This window comes from Parasteatoda tepidariorum, chromosome 1, assembly GCF_043381705.1.
Source record: "Parasteatoda tepidariorum isolate YZ-2023 chromosome 1, CAS_Ptep_4.0, whole genome shotgun sequence".
In the NCBI taxonomy this organism is placed as follows: Eukaryota; Metazoa; Arthropoda; class Arachnida; order Araneae; family Theridiidae; genus Parasteatoda; species Parasteatoda tepidariorum.
This window is the reverse complement of record NC_092204.1, coordinates 19,351,517-19,378,343: the sequence shown is the minus strand read 5'-3', so window position 1 is coordinate 19,378,343 and position 26,827 is coordinate 19,351,517. Positions and strand designations below refer to the sequence as shown.

Here is a 26,827-nt window from a genome sequence, read left to right as displayed (position 1 = left end):
AATTGCCATGCTCCATTTCATGGATTTACTCCTCATGTTGGCTTGGGTTCAAAAAAAGGGTCATAAGAGTCGATGAACAACTGTAAAAACTCATTAATGAATCTTATGCTGTAATGCATTAATAACGATGTGCGTTAAAATGTTATTTCTAATTTAGAAATATCAAGTTAAATTAAATAATAAACATTAGTGATTGTTTATAAATTAAAAAATTATAAAGTGTAAATAACGTTTATTTTTTTACAATCACTTTACTAAGTCTTTTTTTCAAAGCGATTTAGTTTTATTCTCAATAACTTAAGTAATTATATTTGTTTATCTTTGATTCATTATAGGAATAAGCATCAAAATTGTTAAAAAAAAGGTGCCATATTTTTTTATTACGTGGTGGAGAATTTATCTCTTTTTTTTAAAAAAAAAAAGATGCCAACTTTCTCAGGGCAGAGCTTAAATATTTTCGAGTGGTAGTCTTTTAATGTATAATTCTTAGTTTAGAGCATTCGATTTAAAGGTATTTGATTATTCGAATCGATTTTATAGGTATTTTGATTCGATTATACTCACCATTACTTCTAATTACTTCAAAGGCTTATAAGATACGTTACTTTGTTATAGTTAAGTCATGTTGCGCCTCATAATGAAATTGGCAAAAATTAACAGAATTCTGCAAATTTTAGTTTGTTGTAGTTCTCTACTGTTTTTTAAAATATTATACCTACCAGCTTTTACGCATTTGGCGCAAAATTTTATTTCTACACTTAAGAGGTACTAAAATGTATGCTTTCTATTTATTCCTTGCGTTTATAAACTTAATTTATAATCTTTTTGATCCACCACAATTTTTAAAAAAATTAATCATATAAATTAATATGTAATACTGTTGTGGTATTCCGAATAAGCTTGTTCAAATCACAGCGTATGTTTCTGTCTAAAATTGTAATTTAAATTCCATTTTACTACCACTGGGGAAAATCTGGATTAAAAGTTGGCAGGTATGAAATATTTTGATGAATTCGAAGCAGTTGGCATCTCTAAAAAGATATTAAATTAAATTACGTTCTTTTTGAAGTTTATCTTGGATACATAAAGAAAGAGCTCGCATTATGCAAGCCTTTCCATAAATTTATTAAAATTTTTGGCATGCAACGGTGATTCGCATTATGTAAACCTTTCCATATATTTATTAAAATTTTTGACATGCAATGGTGATGAAAACCTCTTTTTAATCAAGTTATAAAAAATAATTCATAATAAAAACACAAGTTTTTCTTCACTTTAAATATTCTATAAACGTCTCCAATGAAAATTAAATGTGGTGTTATTATTCTAATGAAGTATTTGCATTTCTCTTTATATGCTTTATCTGTAAAATTAAAAATTCTTTGTGTCACATTTCGTGTCTAAGTGTCTAAATATATTTATTTGGAAACATAATTAAGCGTAGCAGTGAATTCAGCATTAAATTACATTTTAATTTTTCGATTTTTTACTACCTTTTTAAAATTTTTAAGGATTGTACGATCCCTGGGGAGAGTTGACATCTGAGTGGAAAATTACTTCAAGTCAAATTTACAAAACAAAGAATCTCACATTAAAACATAAATTTAGCTACCACCAGAAGGCATTTTCCCAAAAAGGATGAAAAGTTGCAATCAGAACATTTATATGCAAAGCTACCCACCCGGATATTTTAGCTGTCAACATTAAAGTAACAGTTATATAGTACATATTTAATTTAAGGCTCTTATTAATTATTAATTTAAGGCTCTTATTAATATTTAATTAAAGGCTCTTAAAAATTTCGCCATCGCCTAAAGACAATCACTGCATGCTTTTCCAATAATGTATGCATATCTTATAACAATTTATATATTGTGATGGTCTGCTAATACTTCAAATAATTCTTAAGTATCTTGGGCTTGAAGCCGAAGAAATTGGCAGGTCTTTATATCCATAACTTGTTTATTAATAGTTATTAAAGATGTGATATAAAATGCTATCTTATTCCAGATCTTACAGTCAATTATTTAAACTAGTAACAAAAAGTATAACGCTTGTTTGCTTAATTCTTGTTTTAAAAATCATAATATTTTATAGAGTGATAGACGGTCACCACGGGGGTCACCAGTGACCGGCGAAGCCAAGATTATTAGAAACACATAATTTGAGTAAATTTTTATTTTTTATATTATTATCGTTACTAAAATGTTTTGAAGAAATTAATGCAATATAGAATATACAAAAATAGTTTTATTTATATACAGAGATGCCAACTTGTTCCTGACAGTTAATAAATATTTTCAAGTCGTAGTTTATTAATTGTGATTCTTGGTTTAATAATTTCAATTTAGTAAATTTTTATTCACAACTATTTCTAAACCATTTGTAGGCTTATATAATTCACCACTTTTTAAGGATGTGCCATGCTAAACCTTTTAAAAACTAGCAAAATCTCTCTAATATTCGAGAATTTAGTTTGTAGTTATTTACCGTTTGACCACACGGTAAAGCCAGAGACTTTCAGATTTGGCCTGAGACTTTCAGAATTTTCGATAATCTTTTGCCAAAATTTTAAAAGCTTCACCCCGGAATAGCTAGAGCAAAGTGGTGTTGCATATGAACTTTTAAATCATTTATATGTAGTGGTGTGGAAAATAAATTCAAATGCATAAAAAGTAATACGCTAAAACATGAACTTAGATCCACTAGAATAAATTTTAATAAAAAAAATAGAAAGTTGGCAGCCCTGATATTATATTACTTTCGGATTGATTACCCTGTAATAATAGTCAATTAATTAAAACAAATTAGTAAACCAATAAAATTAATTAAACTAAAATTCAAATCTGTAATTTGTTACAAACATAAATATAAAAGCAGAGTTATCAGTAAAGCCACCGATGTCTTGAAAAATCCGAGCTTTTAAACTGAATGAAAATTTTAACTGGTAAATTCTTGTTAAGAATATTAATAGTTTAATAGACTTACTTTGCTGACTATGAACTATAATAATTAATGTTTAAACGTAAATATTTCTTTTTTAATTGTTGAAAAATGTGGTAGTTATTGATGCACTGCTCTTTTCTAAAAGGCTGAATGTGAAGCTTCCATTTTCAAATGCTAGTGTTTTTCTTTATCTCTGTTCTTAATTAAAGTTTTATTCTCTTTAATTAGCTCTTCTAAAATATATTTTCAATTTCATACCGTCAAATGCACAATAAATTAAATACTTTGAAAAAATCTGCGCCATAAAAATGTAAGTAACTCGAATTTTTTATTATTTTTATATTTAAATAAAACTCAACTCATATTTTTTAAATTTTATATTTAAGTAAAATTCAACTCCTCTTTTAATTCAAATTTATACATTTAAATAAAATTCAACTCCTTTTTAAGGTCAATTTCTATATTAAATAAAATTCAACTCCATTTTTTAATTTAAATTTCTATATTTAAATATTTATATTTAATAAAAAAAATTCGACTCCTTTTTTAATTAAAATTTCTATATTTAAACTAAAAGTTTATTCAGTAGGCAAGAAAGCAATTTTTAAGCGTAAGAAGGTTTAAAGTTTAATTTTTTTTTCTATCTAGAACGCTTCAAATCCTGTTACAATTAAACTAGGAAAAAAAAAATAGTTGGAAAGAAAATCGTGTTATTTTGCGAAGAAAAAAAAACTTCAACTAAAACGATTTGAACAACGAATAAAGTGATTTCAAAATTATTAAAAAGGAAAAAACTTAGTAAAGCAGTTTTAATTTACTGCTTTTAGTTTTCGAAATCTAATAAAAAGAATCAATTTAGACCATTGGTGCTTCATAATTTGTTCCGCGTTCTTGCAAAGAAAGAAAAATGTATTATAATACAACTGTAAAAGATGAGAAAAGAAAAACAAATCTTGTTTGTGTTCCTAACTTGTTATGTTATGAAAGTTTTTTTTCTTTAAAGAGAAAGTGACACATGGATTGAGATTATCATTTCCTGTATACTGTAAATAGATTTCAAGCGAAAAGAAACGGAGAAAAAAAATACTTGCCGCAGTTTCAGAGTTACTTTTAGATTTTCTAGTTATTTTATTGGAAACATTATATAAGTAAGAAGATGTTGTAGTAAGCATTTTGCACTATCATACTATCATGAATATAATATTTACATGCACATATTCACAGCATAATGCGTACATTAGGACTGGTTGATTTGTTTTTATTTTGAGAACAGGAAAAGATGAGATAAAATAGGAATAATTATAAATATTTGCCTTGTTTCATCATCAATGTTTTCTAATCTTAAACGTTGCACTTCTTTTCAATGAGCTAAATATTTTTACATTTACAAATTATTTTTGTAAATAATTTTGCAAATAACCTCGTCTTTATTTATTTACGAGCATCAATTTTGATTCGTAAAAAGTAGATTTATTATTGCACAACTGAAAACAGGGTTCTCACGAGCCTTATAAATTTTAAAAAGTGGTAACATGGATAGTAGGGCGCTGGGCCCATGTTCGTGGGTTCGAACCCCGCTGGCCGAAGACTCCCCGTGCAGTAAAGGGTGACTGATGCACATTAAATCTGTCGAGCAGCAAAGTCCTCCATGTTTCCATAGCAAATCAATACCTCTGGGAGTACTGGATTGGAGATCGATCGTTCTCTGATCCAGGTAAAAAATTACGATCTGTGGATGAATGCATGGATGTATGAATGTGTCCGCCCTCTGCCTTAAATTTGCTCCGTTTCACCAAGCAGGCTTGCTAGCTTGGCAAGTGGCATTAGAAACAACAACAAAAACTGGTAACGAAAATTAAACAAATGTCGATAATTTAATTTCTGTGTAGCCACCACAAAAAATTGTTCTCCCAAAAGAGTTTATATGCATAAAAATTTCATATTTTAAACCACTTAAAAATAAAGTGGTATATTAAAATAAGAAATATCTTCTAGCATTATTCTTACTACCACTCAGGGTTTAAGCTGAGTCTAAAAATTCATTAGCAAAAAAGCTAAAATCTGAAAAAAAGTTTTAGCAAAATGCTAAAATGCCATTAGGCTTATAAAATTACTTTATATCAAACAAGTACTGTAAGTTATCTGACAAAGAATAGCTTAATGTACAAGAATATCAAAAAGAATACCTATAACAAAAAAAAAACACATTTATTATTTATCAAAACATTTTGGTTTTCGTGAACGCTAGCGTCATGGTTCTTCTTGCGAAAGATATTTAGATTTTTTCTCCTTGTTTGATCAAGTTTTTTTCATGGATGTTAGCGTCATGGTTTTTCGCGGAAGCTTTTTTTTTAATGGAATTTAGTAAAATCCTTTAGCAAAAATGCGAAAATGCTTTGTTGAATTTTAGCATTTTTGAGGGGTCTTTTCGCATTTTGCGAAAAAAGCTACCGTAGCGGAAACCCTGCTACCACTACTAAAATTTTTCAAGGACCGAGGAAACCCTGTGTATATTTGGTTTATAAAAATATATTGTAGTGAAATGTTGTGAACAAAAAAAAGTTTCATCGTAATTTTTTAAAGGGTTGATCTCAAGTATTACTGTCAACTATGTTGCAAAATTTGCTTTTTCTAAATAAGCATATTTTCTGTTAAATGGATTTGGATATTTAACAATTAAAGTACGGAAGGGGGTAACATCAATCTGGAAAATACGGTCCTTACAATTTAGTTGGGAGAACTATCGAAATTTGGAACCATTTAATTTTGATTTAATTTTTTATATAGTTCACTTTTTTCGTGAAATTTTGAAATTGGAAGTTTATGCCCACAATTAAAATAATCGTTTATTAAAAGACCGACTATGCAAAAAATAATTTTAGTGATTATTTATTATTTTATTTAATTATATTCGGAAGAACTTGGGTACTTTAAAATTTTTACATTATTAGAAAGGGCGTAATTTTAAATGAAAATTTACAAAATTTGATCGAGTGCTGTCATCTTGCAATGCGTTTTCAAGGCTAATTGCAATAAGTCTATAATAAATGACAATGACAGTCTGTAATTTTCCAATAAGCCTACGGCATACACGTATATAGCTTTTGTAGGTATGTGTAGCTAGTTAGTAGTAATTTACAGAAAGCGAACAAGAGTAAATGCATGAAATAAATAAACTTCACTTTTTTATAAATTATTTTAATTAATATAAAACAAAAAACTTCATAAAACTTATGGAAAAAGTGTAATTAACATAAAGAATAAAATTGTATATTGCTGTCTATAGTTAATGCGAACTACTATTGCTTTTGGGAAATAAGGGAAAACGCCTTTTAAGTCCCAAAATTTGAACTGATGTTCTCAAGTTTACTCTCGTTTACACCAGGCTTCGGCTACTATAAGTCGAGACATAGTTTCTAATTGTTAAGAGGCTTGTTGGTTGAGCAATGCAGTTTTTGACAACGTTCCATAGTGTAATTAACTTGCCGTACTTAGCTAAAATTTTGATCTCAATTTTCAATAGTCGCAGCCTTTCAGATTTCGCTTGAAGGTTCGGGAACTATTGTTGACTTTTACAGGGATGAAATTAATTATTTTCTTCTGAAGAACAGTTAGTGACCATCTAGAACAGGGGTTTCCAACTTACATGAGGCCGGGGGCCGCAATCAAAAACACCAATTAAATGACGGGCCACAACTTTATCAAAATTTTATATAAGACTCTTTTATGTTTGAAGGAACATTAAATATTGCTGTCCGACTTTTAATCAAGTTGTACAAAACAAATGTATTGAATTAGAAATTAAAATTCGAAGTAGATTTTTAAGCAACATACACGATTATTTTTGTATTTTAAATAAATATTTTCTAGGATGCAAAACCTGAGAAATAAATTTTTTTGCACCGTTGGTATGTTAAATTTCACAGAAACGAAGAAATTAGTGTTTTTTTTTTTAAACGAAGGAAAAGTATTTTAAACTCATACAGATTTTTCACGAAAATTGTCTACAAAAAATGACAACTAATATATTTTAGTTCGTGGGCCACAAAAAAAGGTTTCGCGGGTCGGATGCGGCCCGCGGGCTGCCATTTGGTAACCACTGATCTAGATTTTTCTGGAAAAATTTAATATGTTTTTTTGGAAATTTTTTTATTTTTATTTTTACTGTACTCGACTATTTAATCCTACTGGATGATTCACAGTATTATAACCATATTTATTAAATTTTGTTTCTCAGCGCCAACAATTACTCTCTTATTCACTCTATGCATTTTTATTTCACGAAACAATTCGTAAGTAAAACTTTATTTTTTTCCTTAAATAATTTAAATAATTGAAAACTGTCTGGAAATATTCTCCTAAATAAAAACAAATAAAACTGTCTCTTTCTGAGAATGATTATTTTGAAGATTCATCGATTTATTTTAAGCAATGAACCAGAAACGTAATAGGAATAGCATTTTTTTAAAAACTTTAAAAGGAAATTGAGAATAAAATAAAAGAAAAAGAGAATGTTGATAGATATTTGAAATTCATTGATGCCCTGAAGATACCGAACTAACGTTTGAGCGAACTTGTTGTTACGCAAACAGTAAAGTTAATAAAAGTCCAAATCAATAATTTCCGTTCTATGTCTAAAATACAGATGGGGTGTTTTAAAACGACCCCGGGCATTAATCATTAAGTTGTTCGTATTCTGTGAATGTCTTCCTCTTTTGACTGTTTAAAATGGAAATTTCGATACTTTACAGAATGTTCTGTTTGTCGTTATTGTTTTAACTGTGGATGCGCCTGAGAAGAACTGAAAAACACAGTGAATTTCAAACATTACTTTTGTCTTTTTTTGGGGGGTGTTAAAGAAATTATCGTGGAGCTGTTTAAATCTTGTGTTTAGAAAACATAGTCAATGTGAATTATCAGATTTATTTGATCAGCATGCTTTAATGGATATGATATACAGAACTAGCTCTCTGCGGCGATCAGTTTATCCACCTATACAAATTTACTTGTTTTAGCTTTCACGATTGGCCAATCAGGGCTCTGCTGAACCACTAGAAATTAGTGGTCTTCTTACCTATAAGGAAATATTCTTGAAAGTCAGACCCGGAAACAACAGGACCTGGAGGATTCCACCTGCTCATGACTGGTACCATCAGAAACATCCTGGGGCTGCCCTAGAACTAAAGGGTAAAAGAAAATTACACACCACCATTACTAGATTCATCAGTAGATATACTCGTACACTTTCATACGTGGATGTACACTTTCATGGCACGTGAAACTCGTACACTTTCATACACGTTCATTTCTCGTACACGTCATACGTGGATATTCGTACACTTTCATACGCACCAATCGACTCCAGACCATTTGCTCTCCTGTTTAGAGCTTGGGAAGTGAGATCTCTTTGAAAATCCTGTGCTGGTTCATGACTTTCTGTGGGTTAAAGGTCATCTGGACCTGGTCTAGCCAAGAACTGTATCAAGTGAAATAAGAAACAACGACAGTTTTCACGTTACTTTCGCCATCATGAACTCACTTCACAGTTTCATGCAGAAACAGCTGCATTCCAGAGAACATTGCTCTAAATCCATGGCGACACTCAGTGGATTGATCGTAAAGACACGATTCCGAGCACCGAAGTCATGCATCAATGGCTGTGGTCAGTAAGCGGATGGGTGACCACCTTGACCAGCCTGCGTAAGGACCGAGGGTGCTCGGTATCGGCCCTCATTAAATTGTTCGACCGTAATGAGCTCGTCTTTACTTGCAGGTTGTCCAGTTATCGGATCATCCCCAGGGATGCTTCCCAGACCGTCACCAATAGCCGTCACCTATAGACTGTCACCAATAACCCATTGTAGCTCACCATAGCGTCACCAATAGCCCATTCCCATAGATCTAGCGCAACTTAAATAACAATATACCTACCTAAATCCATGGCACTATTATTTATTTTAAGTGCAAATCGGAGAGTTGAAAATCTTGCTTCGCTTTCGCAGCTCGGTGGCTCCCTAAAGAATCAACTATTAAAGCTTAAAGTTTGCTACCATTTGAAAAATCTTTCATAGAAAGGTTAACTTTTTAGTGTCAAGCGTCACTTTATGAAGAACAAAAAAGAGAGTTGAAAATCGTACATGCACTTGCAGCTCGGTGGATCCCTAAAGCATCAAATATTAAAGCTTAAAGTTTGCTACCATTTGAAAAATCTTTCATAGAAAGGTTAACTTTTTAGAGTCAAGCGTCACTTTATGAAGAACAAAAACGTAAAAGGTGTAATTCACGTGTTTGATTTTTAGCATTTATTTTTAAAAAACAAAATAGTTCCGAATAATTCAAAATAAACTCAATCATTATTTTCGTAAATGCTTTTTTTTTTTTACATTATGTAAATAGTTAGGAGCGAGCATTAATGCTATAATAATGTTGGTTTTTATATTCCAGCATATGAACAGTTTAGATAAACTTTTATTGTATCACTTTTGGGGTGGAAATATACATTAACCAACCTTACCTTGTGGCATTGCTTTGATATTCTGTAAAAATAAACCTGTATTCAATTATTTATTAATTTAGAGATTTTTTTTTACTAATTCAATTTATTTTATAGCCTCATGTTGAAAGAAAATAACTTTCATTTAAAATTTGTTGCCTTTAGATACGAAATGCGATAGTGTAAAAAATGACCCATTAAACTCGATTTCCTTATAGTAACGTCCATGAGTAATAAAACTCCAAACTCATTATCTGAATTGTTTATTATTCATTTTAGTCCTTCAATGAGAATATAAAAATTTGTTCTAAGAGATATAAATTGAGTACCTTGTTTTAAATCAATTTTAATTGCGCAGTAAAATTGGTTGTAAAACTTTCACATTGAAGTTATAGGCATGGCATATTTGATGTTAACTGCATTTCGCAATACTTGTATGATCTCTTTGCCGTAGTGTATGCATCAGTCTCTTTTATTTTATTTTGTACTACAGAGTATAGTAATTTTTATAAAATATGAAATCTTGAGTTTACAGATTATTTATATAGAAAATTAACATATTAATATTAGAGAAGTTTATTTTGTTTGGAAATATGTACTGACGCTTAAAATGAGACTGCAAGAAATTTATTGAAGTAGTTTTTAATGGAGATTAATTTAAGGTATATATTTGTATTTTTTTTAATTCAAAGATGTAATAGATTATATTATGATACACAATAAAACATTGCGCAGGTTAAAAGCAAGTTTTTTAAACATGCACGAATTATTAATTTGATAAAAGCGTTTATTATTATAGTGCATTGTTCTTTAATAAAGTTATGCATAATAATTCAAAATGATTATTTGGAAATGAAGCCATAGCAAACTATTAATCATTAAAATGGTTAAGCTAAGCTTGTATTCTTTGTTAATGATCTTAAAGGTAAACAATTGTTGCCTTTTAAATATTTTGAAGCATAATAATTAGCAAGAGCTTATAGGTATTGTTTGTGTTCCAAAAACTGATTATCTTAGATTTAATTCTAGCGCATGAACTTTCTTACAATCATAAGGGAATTAGGATGATCTCCTTATACAAAAGAATTAAACTGCCTCTAGTGTCTCCAATTAGATTAGAAAACTAACTTTTATAAAGCTTTTTAAAACAGACTAATATCACAATTGTGTAAAACAGGTATTTTAAGTTTTCTATTACCGTTTTAAAATTATTTACTCATTGCGATCGAGTTATTTAATTCATTTTCGCAGAGAATTGGAATTCTTAATTTATGAATAATTTAATATTTTTAATTATGCTGGTTACAGCTTGTGTATGATGTATTAAGCAATTTAAAAACAAATGAAAAAAATAGTAACGAACTAATGCGAAAAACGTTTGATAAAATGATTAGGTAATATTATATTTGTGAAGATTCAAGCGCGAAAAATATACAAGTATTTAAAGTAAATTTTTATTCTCGGAAAAGAGAAAGAGTAATTGATTTCTTAGCAAAAAAATTCTTCCTGCTTTAATACTTTATCCGGCTTTATCCGACCACAGTGCTGACGTGAAATATCCTCAGTGGTAGACGGATCATGGGTTAGGCTAACATTGGGAGGTTCACGTGGTCTTCCTCTCTATGTAACGCAAATGCTGGTTAGCTCCATCAAAAAGTCCTCCACGAAGGCAAATTTCTCCCAATACTCGATCCGGGAGTTCCCTTGTCTTCTGGATTGGGTTCAAAATTACAAGGCTACGGAGTTGAACATTTGTAGTCGTTAACCCAAAAATTGGGTCGGCTGATCAATGACGGTTATAATTATAATATCTTGTTTAAGCAAAATTTATCCTAATAATGAAACATTTGTGCTATTGCTTTTTTTCTTGTAAAAAAAATTATTAAATTTATTTTTATTATTTTGTATTAATTTAGGTCAAAATAAGTGAAAAATAATATATTGAATATTTTAATAATTTATTTTTATGAAATACAGTATGAAACTACTAAAGGCAACTACTAAACTTTTAGCAAAATATTTAATAGTATGGTAGACATTTAAAAACCAAAGCTTTCAGAAATTTTTATAATTTTGCCAACATTTTAAGGGTTTCACCGCGAGAGAGCTGGAAAAACGTGGCGTTGCATATGGACTTTTAAATCATTTATATGTATTGGTGTGGAAAATAAGTTTAAATAAATTAAAAATAATACATTAAAACATGAATTTAGCTACCATTAGAATAAATTTTTTTACGAGAAGCGTTTAAAGTAGGCAACTCTGTAAATGAAAAATCTTCCAAACACGGCACACTTCCAAACGATAATACTATTTTAAATTTGCACTTATTTGGGTCTGAAAGAAATCGCTATTCATCATTGAAATTTCTTTAATTTACAAAATCCATTATGGATGAATTTTTAAATATGAATTAAAAATAATTGAACTATTTTTTTAAAATTTTATATTTTATTACAATTTTAATTCCGATAATTTAGCAGATTTTTTAGTAACTATTAGACTTTTTTTTATAATCAAAAAAGTACCAAAATATAATTTTGGTAGTAGTTAGGGCGCCAGAGAAAAATATATAAAAGGACCCACCGGCGTCGGAGAATTAAAAGGACGCTTGAAAAAAATAAGTTAATCTAACAAAACACGTAAAACAGCTTTATTTAGAGAAATATTTATTGAAAGATTATTTTTATTTTTTGAAAACATTACCTGCGGCCAAAAAGACTTAAAATTGTCATTATCTATTCATTTAAACTTTATTTGTTGTTTGCGTTTGAATCAGGAAGCAGAAAGTAGCGATTAAATCAAGTTTATTTCTGGGAAAGGAATACGGAAAAAGCCTACTCACACCTTTTCGAGGTTTGCCATTACTTGGCACTTGAAATCATTTCTAGAGGATCATTAAATTCCCTGCATAATCCATAATTACCTGTTCCAACGCACTTCCATCTTTGAGTGTATAAAGGGTGTATCATTCTTAACGATCATTCGCTGCACGTATAGTAGTTGAAGTAGAAGTTAATTGACTATGCGATTACGATGCTAAAACGTATTTTAAATACTTCGCGCAGTCTTTTAATGTCCTTTTTTTTGCTTGATTATAACTTGTAATTTCAGTCTAATGTTGTTTAAATAAGCAATTATTATTCCTTGCCGGATGAATTTTAATTATTTCAACTGCTCGTATTTTAAACAGTTATCTTCAAAAGTAAACTTCTGGTATTTCAGTTTATGACTTGATCACGAATTTTTTAGTTTGATTAAAAATTTCAAGGTTATTACAAATTTTTATATTTTCTTTTCTCTAAAAGATGAAAACTGGTTGATCATTTATTTCTATCCAAATGAAGATAAGAGTACAATTTGTGCCAGGAATGAATAAAGCTGAACAGCATGAATAAAGTACTAAAAATACCACAAAAAACAAATTTGAAAAAGCACAAAATGGAAATTCCATTTTTGTGTCTTATTCACATTGTTTTGCTTTATTTATTTATTTCAATCTAGTTTAATGTCTGGAAAATTAATTCAAAACCTAAGAAGTAGCTGGCATAGTAAAATATCTGTCCAATTTAAGTATTTAACTGCAATTTAAGTGTATTTTATAATAGCAGTTTGAGTTAAATACTTTGAGATAAAAACATGCAATAGTTTAGTTTGAGTTTATGACCTGATCATGAATTTTTTAGTCAGATTAAAATTTTCATAGTTCTGACAAATTTTTATAATTTTTTTTTCTAAGAAAGATAAAAACTGTTTGATCATTTATTTCACCCAAATGAATATAGAGTACGATTTGTGCCAAGTATGGATAAAGCTAAACAACATGAATAAAGTACTAAAAATACCACAAAAATAAATGTGAAAAAGCACAGAATGGAAATTCCATTTTTGTGTCATTGTATTTTATTTACATTGTTTTGCTTTATTTATCTATTTCAATCTAGTTTAATGTCTGGAAAATTAATTAAAAACCTAAGAAGTAGCTGGCATAGTAAAATATCTGTTCCAATTTAAACATTTAACTGCTACTTAAGTGTATTTTATAATAGCAGTTTGAGTTAGGTACTTTGAGGTATAAACATTATGACCTTAGTTTGAATTTATGATCATTAGTTTGAATTTTTGACCTGATCACGAATTTTTTAATCACATTAAAATTTTCAAAGTTCGGATAAATTTTATAGTTCTTTTTCCTCAAAAAGATAAAAACTGGTTTATCATTTATTTCATCCAAATCAACATAGAGGATATTTTGTGTCACATATGTATAAAGCTGAACAACGTAATAAAGCACTAAAAATGCCACAAAAGTAAACGTGAAAAAAGCACAAAAAAGGAAAATTCATCTTTAGTCCATTGTGTTTAATTCACATTGTTTAGTTTTGTCTATTTATTTTATTTTTATTTATTATATTGAAACATTAATTCAACAGGTCAAAGATAGATGGCCTAATAAAATAATATCTATTCAATTTAAACAACCAAATGCTACTCCAAGCGTGTTTTAAAATAGCGTTAAAATAGCGTTTAAAATAGCGTTTTAAAAGAGCGTTTAGTAATTTATTGGAAATAAAGTACAGCTGAAAGTTCTATCCGTTTTTAAAAAATTAATACCAATTAAGTTAAAATTTGTATGAAAATAAAATCAATCCTGTTACAGGTCATCTAATGTTCGATTTTGTTTTTGACCCTGATGTGCAGGAAGTGTACGTCATTACGAGTGAAAAAAAATTTTAAAAATGGTTACCAATGAAAACAATCCATCACCTTTTTTTTTTTTTATCAAAAGTGATTAAAACTAGTGACTTTTGTTTGCTTATTTATTTCAGTCTGTTATTAAAAATTAGATTTTCGATTTTAATATAACATTGATAGTGGTGTTAATGTAGCCATGATTGACTTGATAAACTGAATTTAATGATATGAATTTTCGTTATTTTTAAACATCTTCCATATTTGTTTTATTTTATTTTATAACCGTCGTTGAACAGCCGACCCAATTTTATGGGGTTACGACTTCTAATGTTCAGCTCCGTAGCCTTATACTTTTGAACCCAATTTAGAAGACAAGGAAACTCCTGGATCAGTACCCCCAGAGGTATTGATTTGTTATGGGAACATGGAGGGCTTTGTGACTCGACAAATTAAACGTGCACCATACACCATTTACTACTCGTGGAGTCTTCGGCCGGCGGGGATCGAACCCACGAACTCTTGGACATGGGCCCAGTGACCTACCAAACAGGCTATCCCGGCCTTCTTCCATTCTTGTTTGTGGCTAGTTTTACTTTGAACACTTTTTTATGCTTTGTTAACCAAGAATTTGATGTTACATATCTTGGGAGGCGCTAAGCAATCGCCATCTCGCCAAATGCAATAAAATCGTAAATTTGGCGAATAAAATTGTGTTTTAGCGAAAGCATTGACGAAGGATTTTTTCCCTGGGAAGAAAAATATATATTTAATTCGATCCTCAAAATTTTGTCAAAATGAATTTTTCGAAACTAATCAGTAGATATCTTTTACTCGATTACAGTAGTTTTTGGTAGATGCACCGCAAAACAACCAATTAGAATTAGGTCTAAATAATATAAGCCTGAAACAAACTACCTTAAAATAGTTTTCTCCGAGGAAAAAAACTTAATATAGGAAATTGTTAAGATTTGCATTTGGCGAAGACTTTCGAAAATTGGCGAATGTTTTTGATATAGGCTAATTTACTTTCTAATGTACTTACTTTTACTTGCTAATTTAATTTGAAATCTTTAGCGTGGGCCATGCATTTCGAATCTATGCATAAAAGGGGAAAGATTACACTGATAAACAAATTTTAAAAAGTTTCGGGTTTCTTAATATTCAATACATTTTCTAAGACAATTAAAATGTGCTGATTCAAACTATGCAAACCATTTATCCCAGTCACTTACTGCTGTTTAGATATAATTTTTCAACGATTTATATTTCAAAAGAACCATTTACTGTTACATTGAGTACTTGTGAACGTATCATTAGATAAGAAAGCAGTCACACATACAGTCACCTATATACAGGGTTATTCATAATTCCCTTCGCCAGTAAACGCCATTTTTCTTTACTACAACTGGCTTCGGTGGTACATGTTACTGCCATCTACCGGCAACTGCTTAAATTAAAACTTGATTACTTTCGGAATAATTTCATACGTTCTTTTTTGCCATATTCGTCTTCGTTTTTTTACTATAACGCTTCGAAACCCCGGAGGGAATTATGAATAACCCTGCACTGTATAGAAATATCTAGTTTAAAATACAACACACCTAAAATCCTTGCACACTAAAAATACATCTTTAATCTAAGGTGTATTTTCAGTATCTGTTGTAATCAATGCTGTGCACATCTTGAACTTCCATTACTGTAGCAAATCATAAACGGAAAAAAGAGTGTTGGGAAAAAAGCACCGAAACGAGCCAGGAAAAAATTTCACTTTAACAATTATAAGAATTTATGTCGTAGAGTTAAAAAAAATTAAACAGTTTTCCTAGAAAATAAATAAATTTGAACACTATTCTATTAAAATCAATAAGATTCAAACAGTATTCTATTAAAATTAATAAGCGTTAAATAGTATTCTGTGAAAATTAAATGGTGTTCCATGAGAATTACTTTTTGATATTATCTCAAAAGCCTGACGTGATAGAGCAAAACGGTTTTTAAATTTGAAATCAGCATAACAAACTACATTAGAAAAGGTAAACATCATGCCAGATATCTGTAGCCGGTTTATCAGTGTTATTTTTTAATCTCATTATTACCATTTAAAAATAGACGTTCATCTCTCTCAAATAAACCCGAAAATTTAAATTTTCAGTTAGTAGGCAGTGGCCGGTAGACTCTAATAACTTATTGGCCACTTTTTCTTCAAACCTAATAAATCGGTGATCGATATCCATAGACCCTTTTCATTTCATATCCACTTTTTTTACTCGATTTAATTTATATATTTAAAAAAATCAAAGTAGAAATAATCTATAAAAAAATAATTCAGCAATAAAAATATTATAAATATATGACAAAATTTAGTTTGACATGCAGACTTTAACCCTTTAGTGGGCCATTTATTTCTAGTAAAGGTAAATTAAAATAGTTTTTGGAATTGAAATTCATATAAGAATAGTAATTGATATAAAAAAAGAAAAACTCATTTAGCTTATAAAAAATTAATTTAAATTTTAATGCCACTTTTTTTGGTGGTAGTTAGATTTACCACGACCTATTAGGAACTTATTGACTTTTATTTTTCTTTATTCATAAAATAAATTTTATAAATGCTAGGAACTTCAGAAGAAATCATGTATTTTATAACTTTTATACGTTTTCTTATATTAAAAAAAGGTTGCCAATTTTATTCAAACGCTCTACAAGAAAGCTGAAGTTATTAACAAATGGAAACCTAAATTGAAAATGGTAGAAAAATCAACATGGACTTTAAAAATTGGTAGTAAGTATACTTACCACGGCTTTAGAAAGGATTAAAGAATTTTATTTGAAAAAATACATATTTGGGGAGGCAAAACTCATTTAATATATAAAATTACTATTTAGATATATGTTATATGTGAATTGTTGAAGAAGTCACCTTACCATCACAAATTGATGGATTCTACCATCTTACCATCACAAATTGATGGATTCTAAAGGATCAAAATTTTGGACAGAGACATCGGACATTTTAAGGAAAATTCTGTTTTCTCGAGTTTTTGCATTGGTGTACTTTTATCATAAAATGTTTGTTTTTATAAAAAAAAAACATGGAAAAAATGTTCTATTAATTTAAGTCGCCATTTTGTTTTGTTGACTCGCCACGTGGCAAATGGCGAGTGGTTATTTTCAAGTTTACTCTAAAAAGAATCTATTTTTTGCCTCTTTTTCACACATGATCAGCGCTATGAAATTTATTGAAGGGGTTTCTCTCTCTGGAATATTAGCCGAGAAAGTTCATTCATTTAAAACTGACACTAGACCAGGAAGTGATTCATCTACTGTACTTCATTCTAGCTTTTTAACCCTACAATTACTTCTCTTTAGAGGGAAGTTCAGTTTCGGTCTCTCTCTCTTTCATATTTTACACAACTGTTTTCCTCATTCTCTTTATGGTTTACGAACAAACCAAGTTTCACTTAGAACCTATATTTTCTCGTTTTGATGTTATATTTGTGATTATATCTGAGATGTTATAACCGAAGAATGCCGACCTGTAAGTGTTATTTTTTTCTTGAATATGTTGAAGTCTTAACAAAATTACGTAGCTACTATCTTTTACGTCTTTTTCAAACGATTTTTTATATTGGTAGGAAAAAAAAGAAGAGTTAAAAAAAAAGAACCAGTTAAATAACTACCAATTTCTTTATCTTTGTCTGCAACAAAAGCAAATTCATTTTTTTTTTCAAATTTTCGTTTTATTATTTATGTCGTTGTTGTTAAAATAATTTTATTCAAATTTTTTAATCTGAAATTGTTATTAGTATTTTTCTTAAAAAAGCAAAAGAAAAAAAAAAACAATGCTAGTAAATTGTAAAGTTTGCGGCCTCTGCAATTTTTTTTCGTTATAAGCATACGAATTGGTTGTTAGGGAATTAAAATATTTCAACACGTACAAGATTCTACGTTTAAACGTAAAAATAGATTTAAACAAAAATCAAAAATCATTTAGTTTGTCTACAAGACCGTTTGTAAGCCAGGAAAAAGAAAAAAACTGATGGCAAAAACATTTTCTTTCTAACTTGTTTTCGGTAAAAATAATATGTCCATTATTACCAAGACAAATATAACAGTCATTTTCTCGACCAAGAAATAGTTATAAATGTATGTATGCATATTTAAAGAGAAGAAGAAAAATTAATATTAAGTAAAATAATTTTTGAAAATATTTAAAAATTTAAAAAAGAATGAAAAAACCGGAAAACAAAACAAGGAAAGATATATTCTCGTAGTCAGCTCACACTAGTATACACGCAAAGTGCTTTCTTAGATTAAATTAATATAATCAAATCAAAATATACCAATACAGTTACTCTCACTATTATATTTTATCTTCTCCTTATTTTGTTTTGCAGCTTTTTATTGTTTAATTTTTTTTAAATTTTTGAATATTTATTTTTAAAATATTTTGTGTATTAACAATTTTTCTTCTCCTCTTTAAAAATTTTATACATATATATAAATGTATACATAAAGATGTAAGTGGTCGAAAATTATGCTCGAAATTTTGAAGAATTTTGATTAATTCCGAAAATAATTAGAAGTCTCATTACGAAGTAACTAGAACAAAGTTTGTAATGTCCTTAAGAAGCCAGAAAAAAATGTATTTTAATAAATTCGTGTGCACCACTACGCGTAATTTTTACACATAAACATATCGACTAACAAACTCTTTTTTAATTTTTCACATTAAATAGGAAGGTAAAAAAAAATATTTTTAACTTTTTTATTAAAATACTATTACAACATTTTAATTTTTTAAGGACAAGCCCTGCTAGAAGTATGTGGGATTTGCGTTAATCTTTTAATAAACTGAGGAACAAATTTTTTGTTACATTATGCAAAAACTTGATCTTACCTAATTCGAGTATAGGGATTTCAGATGTTGTTTCCAAAACTACTGATTTTTTAAAAAATAAAATTTATAGTTTATTTTTTGCCTGAAAGTACAAGTTTAAATCGTATAAATTTATATACACTTGTCTGCTCCTTTGAAAATAGCAATTAAGACAAAAAAAACTTGTCCTTAACATATCGCATAAATGCATTTTCGCCATTTTCCTACAACTCCCTACGTAGCAGAGAAGCGAGGACACATAGTATTTAATCCGGTGACTTTAAAAAGATCCTGGTTTATTATTAAATCGCATAAAAACTAGATTTTAGAGAGATATCGATTGCAGATTTGAAATCAGAGACGCAAAATTATATCCAAGATGCGTTCAATAATCTCACGCAAGAGGGGAAAAAGTTGTTTTCCATTATAATACGCGGTTGTGGGAAAACAAATCACATTGAACCAAGAATTAAATATTAAAACACAAAATTTGCCACCATTAATATATTTATCACAAAAAGCGGAACAATTACCATCTTTATGTTAATCTTAATTTAAATTAATGCCTTTCAGACAACAGCATTTTTTAAATGTGTAGGTAGGTGGTTTTTGGCTAGGTATTCCTTGCACATTTTCAGTTAGTTATTAAAACCTAATAATAAATTTTTAAAAAAAACCCCACTATTTCTCATAACACAACTGCTATATAAACTAAGGCAAACAACGTTAAAGAGCACAAAAATATTTATAAAATACAGACAGCTGTTTCGGATGCGCAAAGGGCAACCTTCATCAGTGCAACAGGTTGTTGCACTGATGAAGCATTAATGAAGGTTGCCCTTTGAGCATCCGAAACAGCTGTCTGTATTTTATAAATATTTTTGTGCTCTTTAACGTTGTTTGCCTTAGTTTATATTTTAGCACAAAGGTCGCCCACTTGTGTATTTACAACTGCTATATATTTTCAATTTTTTTAATTATAAATTTTTAAAGCAATATGATTTATTTTCATAGCATGAGCAACATTATGGAATTCCGTAAGAAATGTGCGTTAATAATTTTCAAAGAAATCGTGTATAGTAATTAAAGTTCCGCAAATAAAATATGCTATCATACATTCTACTTACTGTGAATTTAATTTGAACCTACCCATAAAAAATGCTATTTTAAAAAAGTAGTATTGCATTTCTTATTAAATTAAACTAACTTATTAAATTAAAGCATTTGTTATTAAATTAAACGAAACAGTCATAGTTCATTAAACTTTAAATTTCAAAAATCCTTCGGATTTCCTATAGCGAAAAATAACTTCTGGAATGATAATTAAAATTGTAACTCATTTTAGCATTTCACAAGTTAGATTGCATTTGTGGAAAAATTTAATAGCTTGTATAATGGGTGTTGCTTACAAGGAACACGGTGGGTGTATGTCCCACCCCAATAATTAGAACTCTCTCCCCTCTCCTCGGTTCCATTGTCTTCTGGATTGGGTTCCAAATTACCAGGCTACGAGTTGAATATTAATAGTCGTGAATTCAAAATTGTTTCTGTTTTTCAACACCGGTTATAAATTAAAATAAAAACCTCCCTCAATATTTTAGACAAAGAAAGAAAATTTTCATGAATCATCATTGATTTAAATTCACCAAAGATAAAAACAAGGGGATAAAAATAATTAATCACTCAGTGGATGTTTTGCTGATCTAAGAATGTTTTTTTTTCATACATGCGAAATTTAGATAACTATTATAAATGTGCATTTTAATTTCGTCCCCCGCAAAAAGTGGAATCCTACGTCGTTCGTGAACTGAATATATAATATTAATAGTTAAAAACAGTAGATTGCAAATCGTTTGTACCTACATGTCTCATATTTTCCAGTTTCCGGTAGCAAACTAAATTATAGTTTATTCTTTTTTTACTCTTTTTATTGCGAGTTTCGTGGGACATCTGGCGATACTATATTTATGATTCCAGACAACTTGAGATACGAATCAGATATGTTTTGTTTCTTCTTCTCTTTATGTAAATTAAACTTCCGCTGAAGTCATACATATTCATGAACTGTTTTGAGATAAGGCAAATTTTTTACTCCATTTTCAGCAAACATATTTTATTTTCGTTTCGGTTTAGTTTTCATTTTTTTTATATATTGTATTTCAGTGGTTGAATTTCCTGCATATTTTTTTCAAAAGAATTATCAAGTTTAAAATCCATTTGGCTCCTTGGCGATTGCAGTTGGCATAGCAAATCACAAAACGGAAATATCCCAACACAAATGCTACAAAATACTAGAAATATAAAACTAGTTGTTTTAAACTAAACGCTCACGGTTTCTTAGCAACCACTATTCTTTAAACAATTACGAAATAAGGAGTCTCACTTCATATATTGTCTACCTTTATTAACTACCGCAACGACTGCTAAATTCAAAATGTTATTACTTTAAATTCTTTTCTAAATTTTTAGATATATTGGATAGGCGCCGCTTTGCGGCCCAGGTGCCCAGCTCTAATATCAAGACAAGAAAAAACAATATAATGTCTAAGGTTAAACTTGCTAATGTCTTGTCTGACTAAACTTTTCAATCGAAATTTGTTGTTTTAGAAAGGCTGAATATTTAAAAAATACGATTTAATTGTAATAAACTCGTATATTATTTTTTATAACCAAACCTGTTAACATTTTCCGATTTATCGAAACAATTTATTTGAATAGTTAGAGTAGTAATTAATTTTTTAATTTAACATTTTATTATGAATTTTATAAATTTAATTTGGAATGATTTTGTCCATCACCCCTAACAAACAACTTAAACATATGTATGAAACCTATTAATCGTGCTGGGAGGTTTTTAAGTGGGAACACACACACAAAATCAAACAAATTAAGTTTACCTTAAATTGTTATTTATTTTCCGCTTTAAATATACTGGTAAACTAGGTAGGTGTTATTAATTCAATAAATAGCGTTAAATGTCAAATAAAATCAATAATAAGAACATTTGATGCTCTAAATTCAGATTGACTTTTTATTATAGTTATTTTAAAGAGCATAGACTACGACATAGTTATAGACATTTTTCTAAAGGAATTTTTATTTATTTCAGCAATAATATTGCTTCATTATAGTTTCGTAATTTATAAATATTTTTATTCGAAGGTATTTTTATTTCGTATTCTCTAACTACGCAGTTTCTGTTTTACTCATCTTCTTTTCTTTTTCTTATTTTAGCAGCTGCATCTACACCAGGCAAGGGCAATGATAGTTCCGAACAAGGAGGCAGTTCGAGACCTTCTTCACCTTTTCCCGCCATTAATTTAAGAAGAACAAGATTTTCTAGTGTACCTCTTATTCACATCAAGTAAGATGTCATTTGCACCCTATTTCATTGATTTATGTCCCCATCTCTCTACTTTATCAACTTTGAAAGTTCGTGATTTTGTGGAATTAACATGTTTAACCTTTTTGCACTAAGTATTTATGCATGCTAATTGAGGCACTGGAATATCAACTGACTCAAAATGTTGAGATAAATACATTATAGTAATTACTGCCATCTATATTTCCTACGCTGAAGTGTTAAATAAATAAGGATGTGCTAAAATCCCCACTTATTTCATTTTCAAAATTTGAAAAACTATCCTATGTTTTACGTCACGCTTTTAGATCAAAATTAGAGGTCAGTTGGGATTTGCCATTTTCTTTTTCTTTTAATATTCTGGACGCCGAAATTATTTGTTGTATTTCACATTTTTCTTTAAATGATAAAAATAGTCTGATTTCTAAAAAAAATAATTAAAATATATTTATGCCGCTGTCGTTTAATTTTAATGTACAGTGCGCATAAAAAAGAGTATCACCTTGTGTAACGAGCCCTCACCCCCAGNCCACTGTCGTTTAATTTCGATGTACAGTGCGCATAAAAAAGAGTATCACCTTGAGTAACTTTTGATTTAGTGATCGGATTTTCTCGTACTAGGACTCAATCTTAATGGTTCGAAATTGTGACCTCAAATATATTAATTAGTTGGTGAAGACGATATTTTAAGTTACGAAACAAGACACTTAGACGTACTTTCTCTGAATAAACATACCAATATTTTCCTGGCGAATTCTGATTTCTGACCCTTAAAATATATAGTGGAACCGCTATCTGGGAAACATGATTCTACTGTAATAGTTCGGTCAGGGGAGCGGTCAAGTGCTTAAACCTCTAGGTTAATCTTATTTTCAGCGGATTTCGTCGAATCTCGAGACTTTTTAAGAGAATTGAAAATATTTTACGGACAGTTATATAAATTCGTTTATTTAAATTCCACACAAAAATAACATTTAATATTTTTTTATTATTTTATTTAATAATAAGAAGAAAAATTTTAAATTTTAGCGTAATTTATACATTATTTTAAAGAGAGTAATTTTATACGGTAAAAACGAAACTTCGGGGAAACGTAATTTGCGAAGCTAACGTAAATTTGCGAAATCTCATTTATAATTAAGTAATAGTTCAGTAATAATTCCATAATAGTTAGAAATATAACTTCTTCAGGATGAAAAACTTAAGTGGTTGTTAAAGTAAAAAAATATTTATTAGCTAATCACTTTTTTGACAGACCACTGTGGGCCCTGCGGATAAAATGGAATCGAAAGACATTTGTATGAATTTGTTAGAATAATTAGAATTTTTGGCATGACAATTATAATAGTTTTTTTTATTAATCTAGCTATATTAACTTGAGAAAGTACTATTCTTTAATTTTACATTTTGCCTGCAGATGGCATTGGCTAATTATTCTTTTTGGAAATAATAATTTATTTGTTTATAATTGTGATAAAAATTCAAAATAAACACTTCCCTAAAGTGGAGTTTGAAAAATACCTCCCGTTAGTTTCAAAATCTTATGGATAAATTTATTTATCATTATTTAATTTAGAACTACGAAAGCGCTTTCTAAAGATTTTACAATTCATTTTTGGTGTCAGTTTTTTCAAAACATTAATTTTTTTTTTCTTAGAAGTTTTTTTGTCTAATTTGTTATAACTTTTTCTTGAACATTTTTAGAGCTTACGCACGGTTTTGAAAAAATATTTAAAGAATAATCCTTGAAATTCTCACGGGCAGCGAATGTTCTATTTGCTAAAGTTTTTAATAATCATTCCGTAGTTATTTTGATTGATGAGAAGAGGAAGATATTTTTAAACAAAAAACGAGAACAATTAAGGGTAAACGAGATTTTAAAACTGAGAAATGTTTTTATTTTTCTGATCATTTACTATTTCATCCAAAGATCACCGATATCCACACATTTAACCTATGACGTCAGCTGATCGTTTATAATCAAAATGGCGTCTTAAAGTTTAGCTAAGTTTCTCCACATAATTGGGTTAATTATCGTGAAGTTAATTAAATATAGTGCTGTATCTCACATCGAATTTGTTGAAATATAATTCTTCCTCATCTACTACTTTTACTTAACTTAAATTTGTTATTTGTTAGGTATTTTATTGTAACAGTGATGAATTTTTGTTTTGTGTACCCGGAAACTTCGATGCATAATTAGTTTGTTTATGTTCTACATGGCGTCGTGCCTGTCTATGTCTTAAGTAAAAAAAGTATAGTGAAAGAATTTTTGTGAAAGAATATAGAATGTGTTACTTAAAAGAATCGATGCTTTCCGAGCTTGACTTACTCGAAATAGAATGAAAAGAACAGCTGCTAACATAAATAAATGCCACGTTTCAACAACCTATCAGGATCGAAATACCCACGCTACCTCACTGCTACCTACCGAAATACCCACGCTCATATCCCATAAATTTTTAAAGACATGCTCCTTTCTTTTCATTAATAGTAAAAGAGCACTTAAAGTTCTCACTCATTTTTGTAACTTCACTATTACTAGAAAACATCATTAACTTACTTAAAAACATCCTTTACTTACTTAAAAACATTCTTTACTTACTTAAAAACATCCTTAATACATAATTTTAAAAAAAAATTGATCATTTTAAACTAATTGAGGATTTTAATATCTTTAACAAATCATATGTGACATTGTAATTGTGGTGTTATTGTTCTTCTCACTGCAAAAAAGAATTTGAAACTGATATCTAAAATTTTATTCAATCAATTGAAAACTTCATTTTTCTCTATATTCATGTTTTTAAGTACTATGAATCGTTTATGATTATTCTAAACTAAAACTAGCAATAAAATAATTGGAAAAAAGAACTTTTAATACGTAAGGAAGGCAGTTTAATAAAGCTCTTACAAGGAAATGGCATTAACCCTTCGCGGAACAAGTTGCTTGATTAAAAGTTTTCACTATCATAAGTTGGCAACAGCATCATGCCGAATGATACTGAATACATTTGATCTTTATTTTTATGGAACATTCTTTTAAAAACGTGTTTTGCATAATCTAATAACACAATTTAATAAGTCACCGGAAAGGACTGCAAATAATAACAATATTTCTAAGTAGATTTATTTTAATTTCATTAATTTTGCAGGTATATGTCTTTCTGTTTATGTAGCGTTGATCAATACCAATTTATTGATTATTTACCTTTTTTCATCCGGAGTTAAGAACGATAATTCGGCAGGTATATAATTATCTGAATGATAATATTAGTAAAAAAAAAATTATTTAGCCTCTTGTACGATTAATATAACATGATTGTTCTTATGTACTTCAGTAACACCTGAACAATATACTTCATTAGCATTCGAAAAAGATTTTTCTACCTTCTAAAAGATTTTAAATGATCCAAGCATACTATATTATTTTATAAAGGCTGTTTTTCGAAGGATCCGTCGTAATATCAAATGAAGCTTTTTTACGAATAATATGCTATATTTATGACAGTTGTGAGTTTTCATCTGTTATTCATAACTAAGGCCCGGATTTTGATGACATTTGCATTTTTTTGCATTTTTGGACATTTTTTGTCCTTTAGAGCATTTTTTGAGATTTATAGGGCATTTTCTTCAAATTTTGGGGCGTATTTTGCATTTTAAAGCATTTTTTAATTTTTTTAAAATTTTTTTTCTAATTTTTATTATTTTTTATAATTTTTTATTATTACACTGGCTTCCAAACAATGAAGAAAATCTCTAAGATATTAAAAGGTGAAGCAGCATCTTTTCAAATTGAAGAAGAATTGTCAGTAAGTGTGACCGTCCTTTTCAAGTACGCACCAATAACATCAGTAGACGTTGAAAGAAGCTTCTCCTGGTATAAAAATTTGCTTTCAGACAAGAGACGCTCGTTTACATTTCAAAATATTAAAAAAAAATTTAATAATCCACTGTAATTCTGATATTTAGTAATATTATGAGATGGAAGTTGTTATATTCATTTAAGTTTCTATACAAAATGAAAATGTTTTGGAGTCAATATATTTTCCTTTTTTTTTTGCTATTTTAGGATATAAAACATATTTTTCAAACTTTAATGAACGTAGAACAAGTATTGCATTGCTTTATATTTTTGAAACGACTCATAATAATTTTAAAGAGTAAAACATTGTTTTAGTTCAATATTTTTACTATTTAAGTCATGTCATAAGGCATTTTTAGCGCTATTTTCGCATTTTAAGGGCATTTTTTGCACTTTTAAGGGCATTTTTTTGCAGTTTATCAGGGCATTTTTTTGCACTTTTTAAGGGCATTAATTGAGATTTTTCAGGTCATCAAAATCCGGGCTCTATTCATAACTGTTAGGTCAAATTTAGGCTATATCTAATGCCAGCGCTGTCTGCGCTTATTTTGAAAATGAAACAAAACGTCAATATGGGGAAAAGCTGCA

At 29.1% G+C, this 26,827-nt stretch overlaps 1 protein-coding gene and 1 long non-coding RNA gene across 3 annotated transcripts in view; one reads left to right on the top strand and one right to left on the bottom strand.

Moving 5' to 3' along the window:
• LOC107436825 (uncharacterized) overlaps nt 1-26,827 on the top strand; it is a 217,196-nt gene that overhangs the window by 33,979 nt on the left and 156,390 nt on the right. The window contains exons 1-2 of one of the 2 annotated variants that reach the window (XM_043039221.2): nt 17,648-17,672; nt 22,248-22,377. In XM_043039221.2, the coding sequence (XP_042895155.1) occupies nt 17,663-17,672; nt 22,248-22,377 (140 nt within the window). In that variant the 5' untranslated portion in view covers nt 17,648-17,662. Of the gene's footprint in view, nt 1-17,647; nt 17,673-22,247; nt 22,378-26,827 lie in introns of those variants that run through there. The other variant, XM_043039220.2, reaches the window with a different exon arrangement.
• LOC139426919 (uncharacterized) lies at nt 7,858-12,390 on the bottom strand. Its single transcript, XR_011638040.1, has 2 exons — nt 12,285-12,390; nt 7,858-8,126 (listed from the first exon to the last, which is right to left on the bottom strand). It is a non-coding gene; the product is annotated as an uncharacterized lncRNA (long non-coding RNA).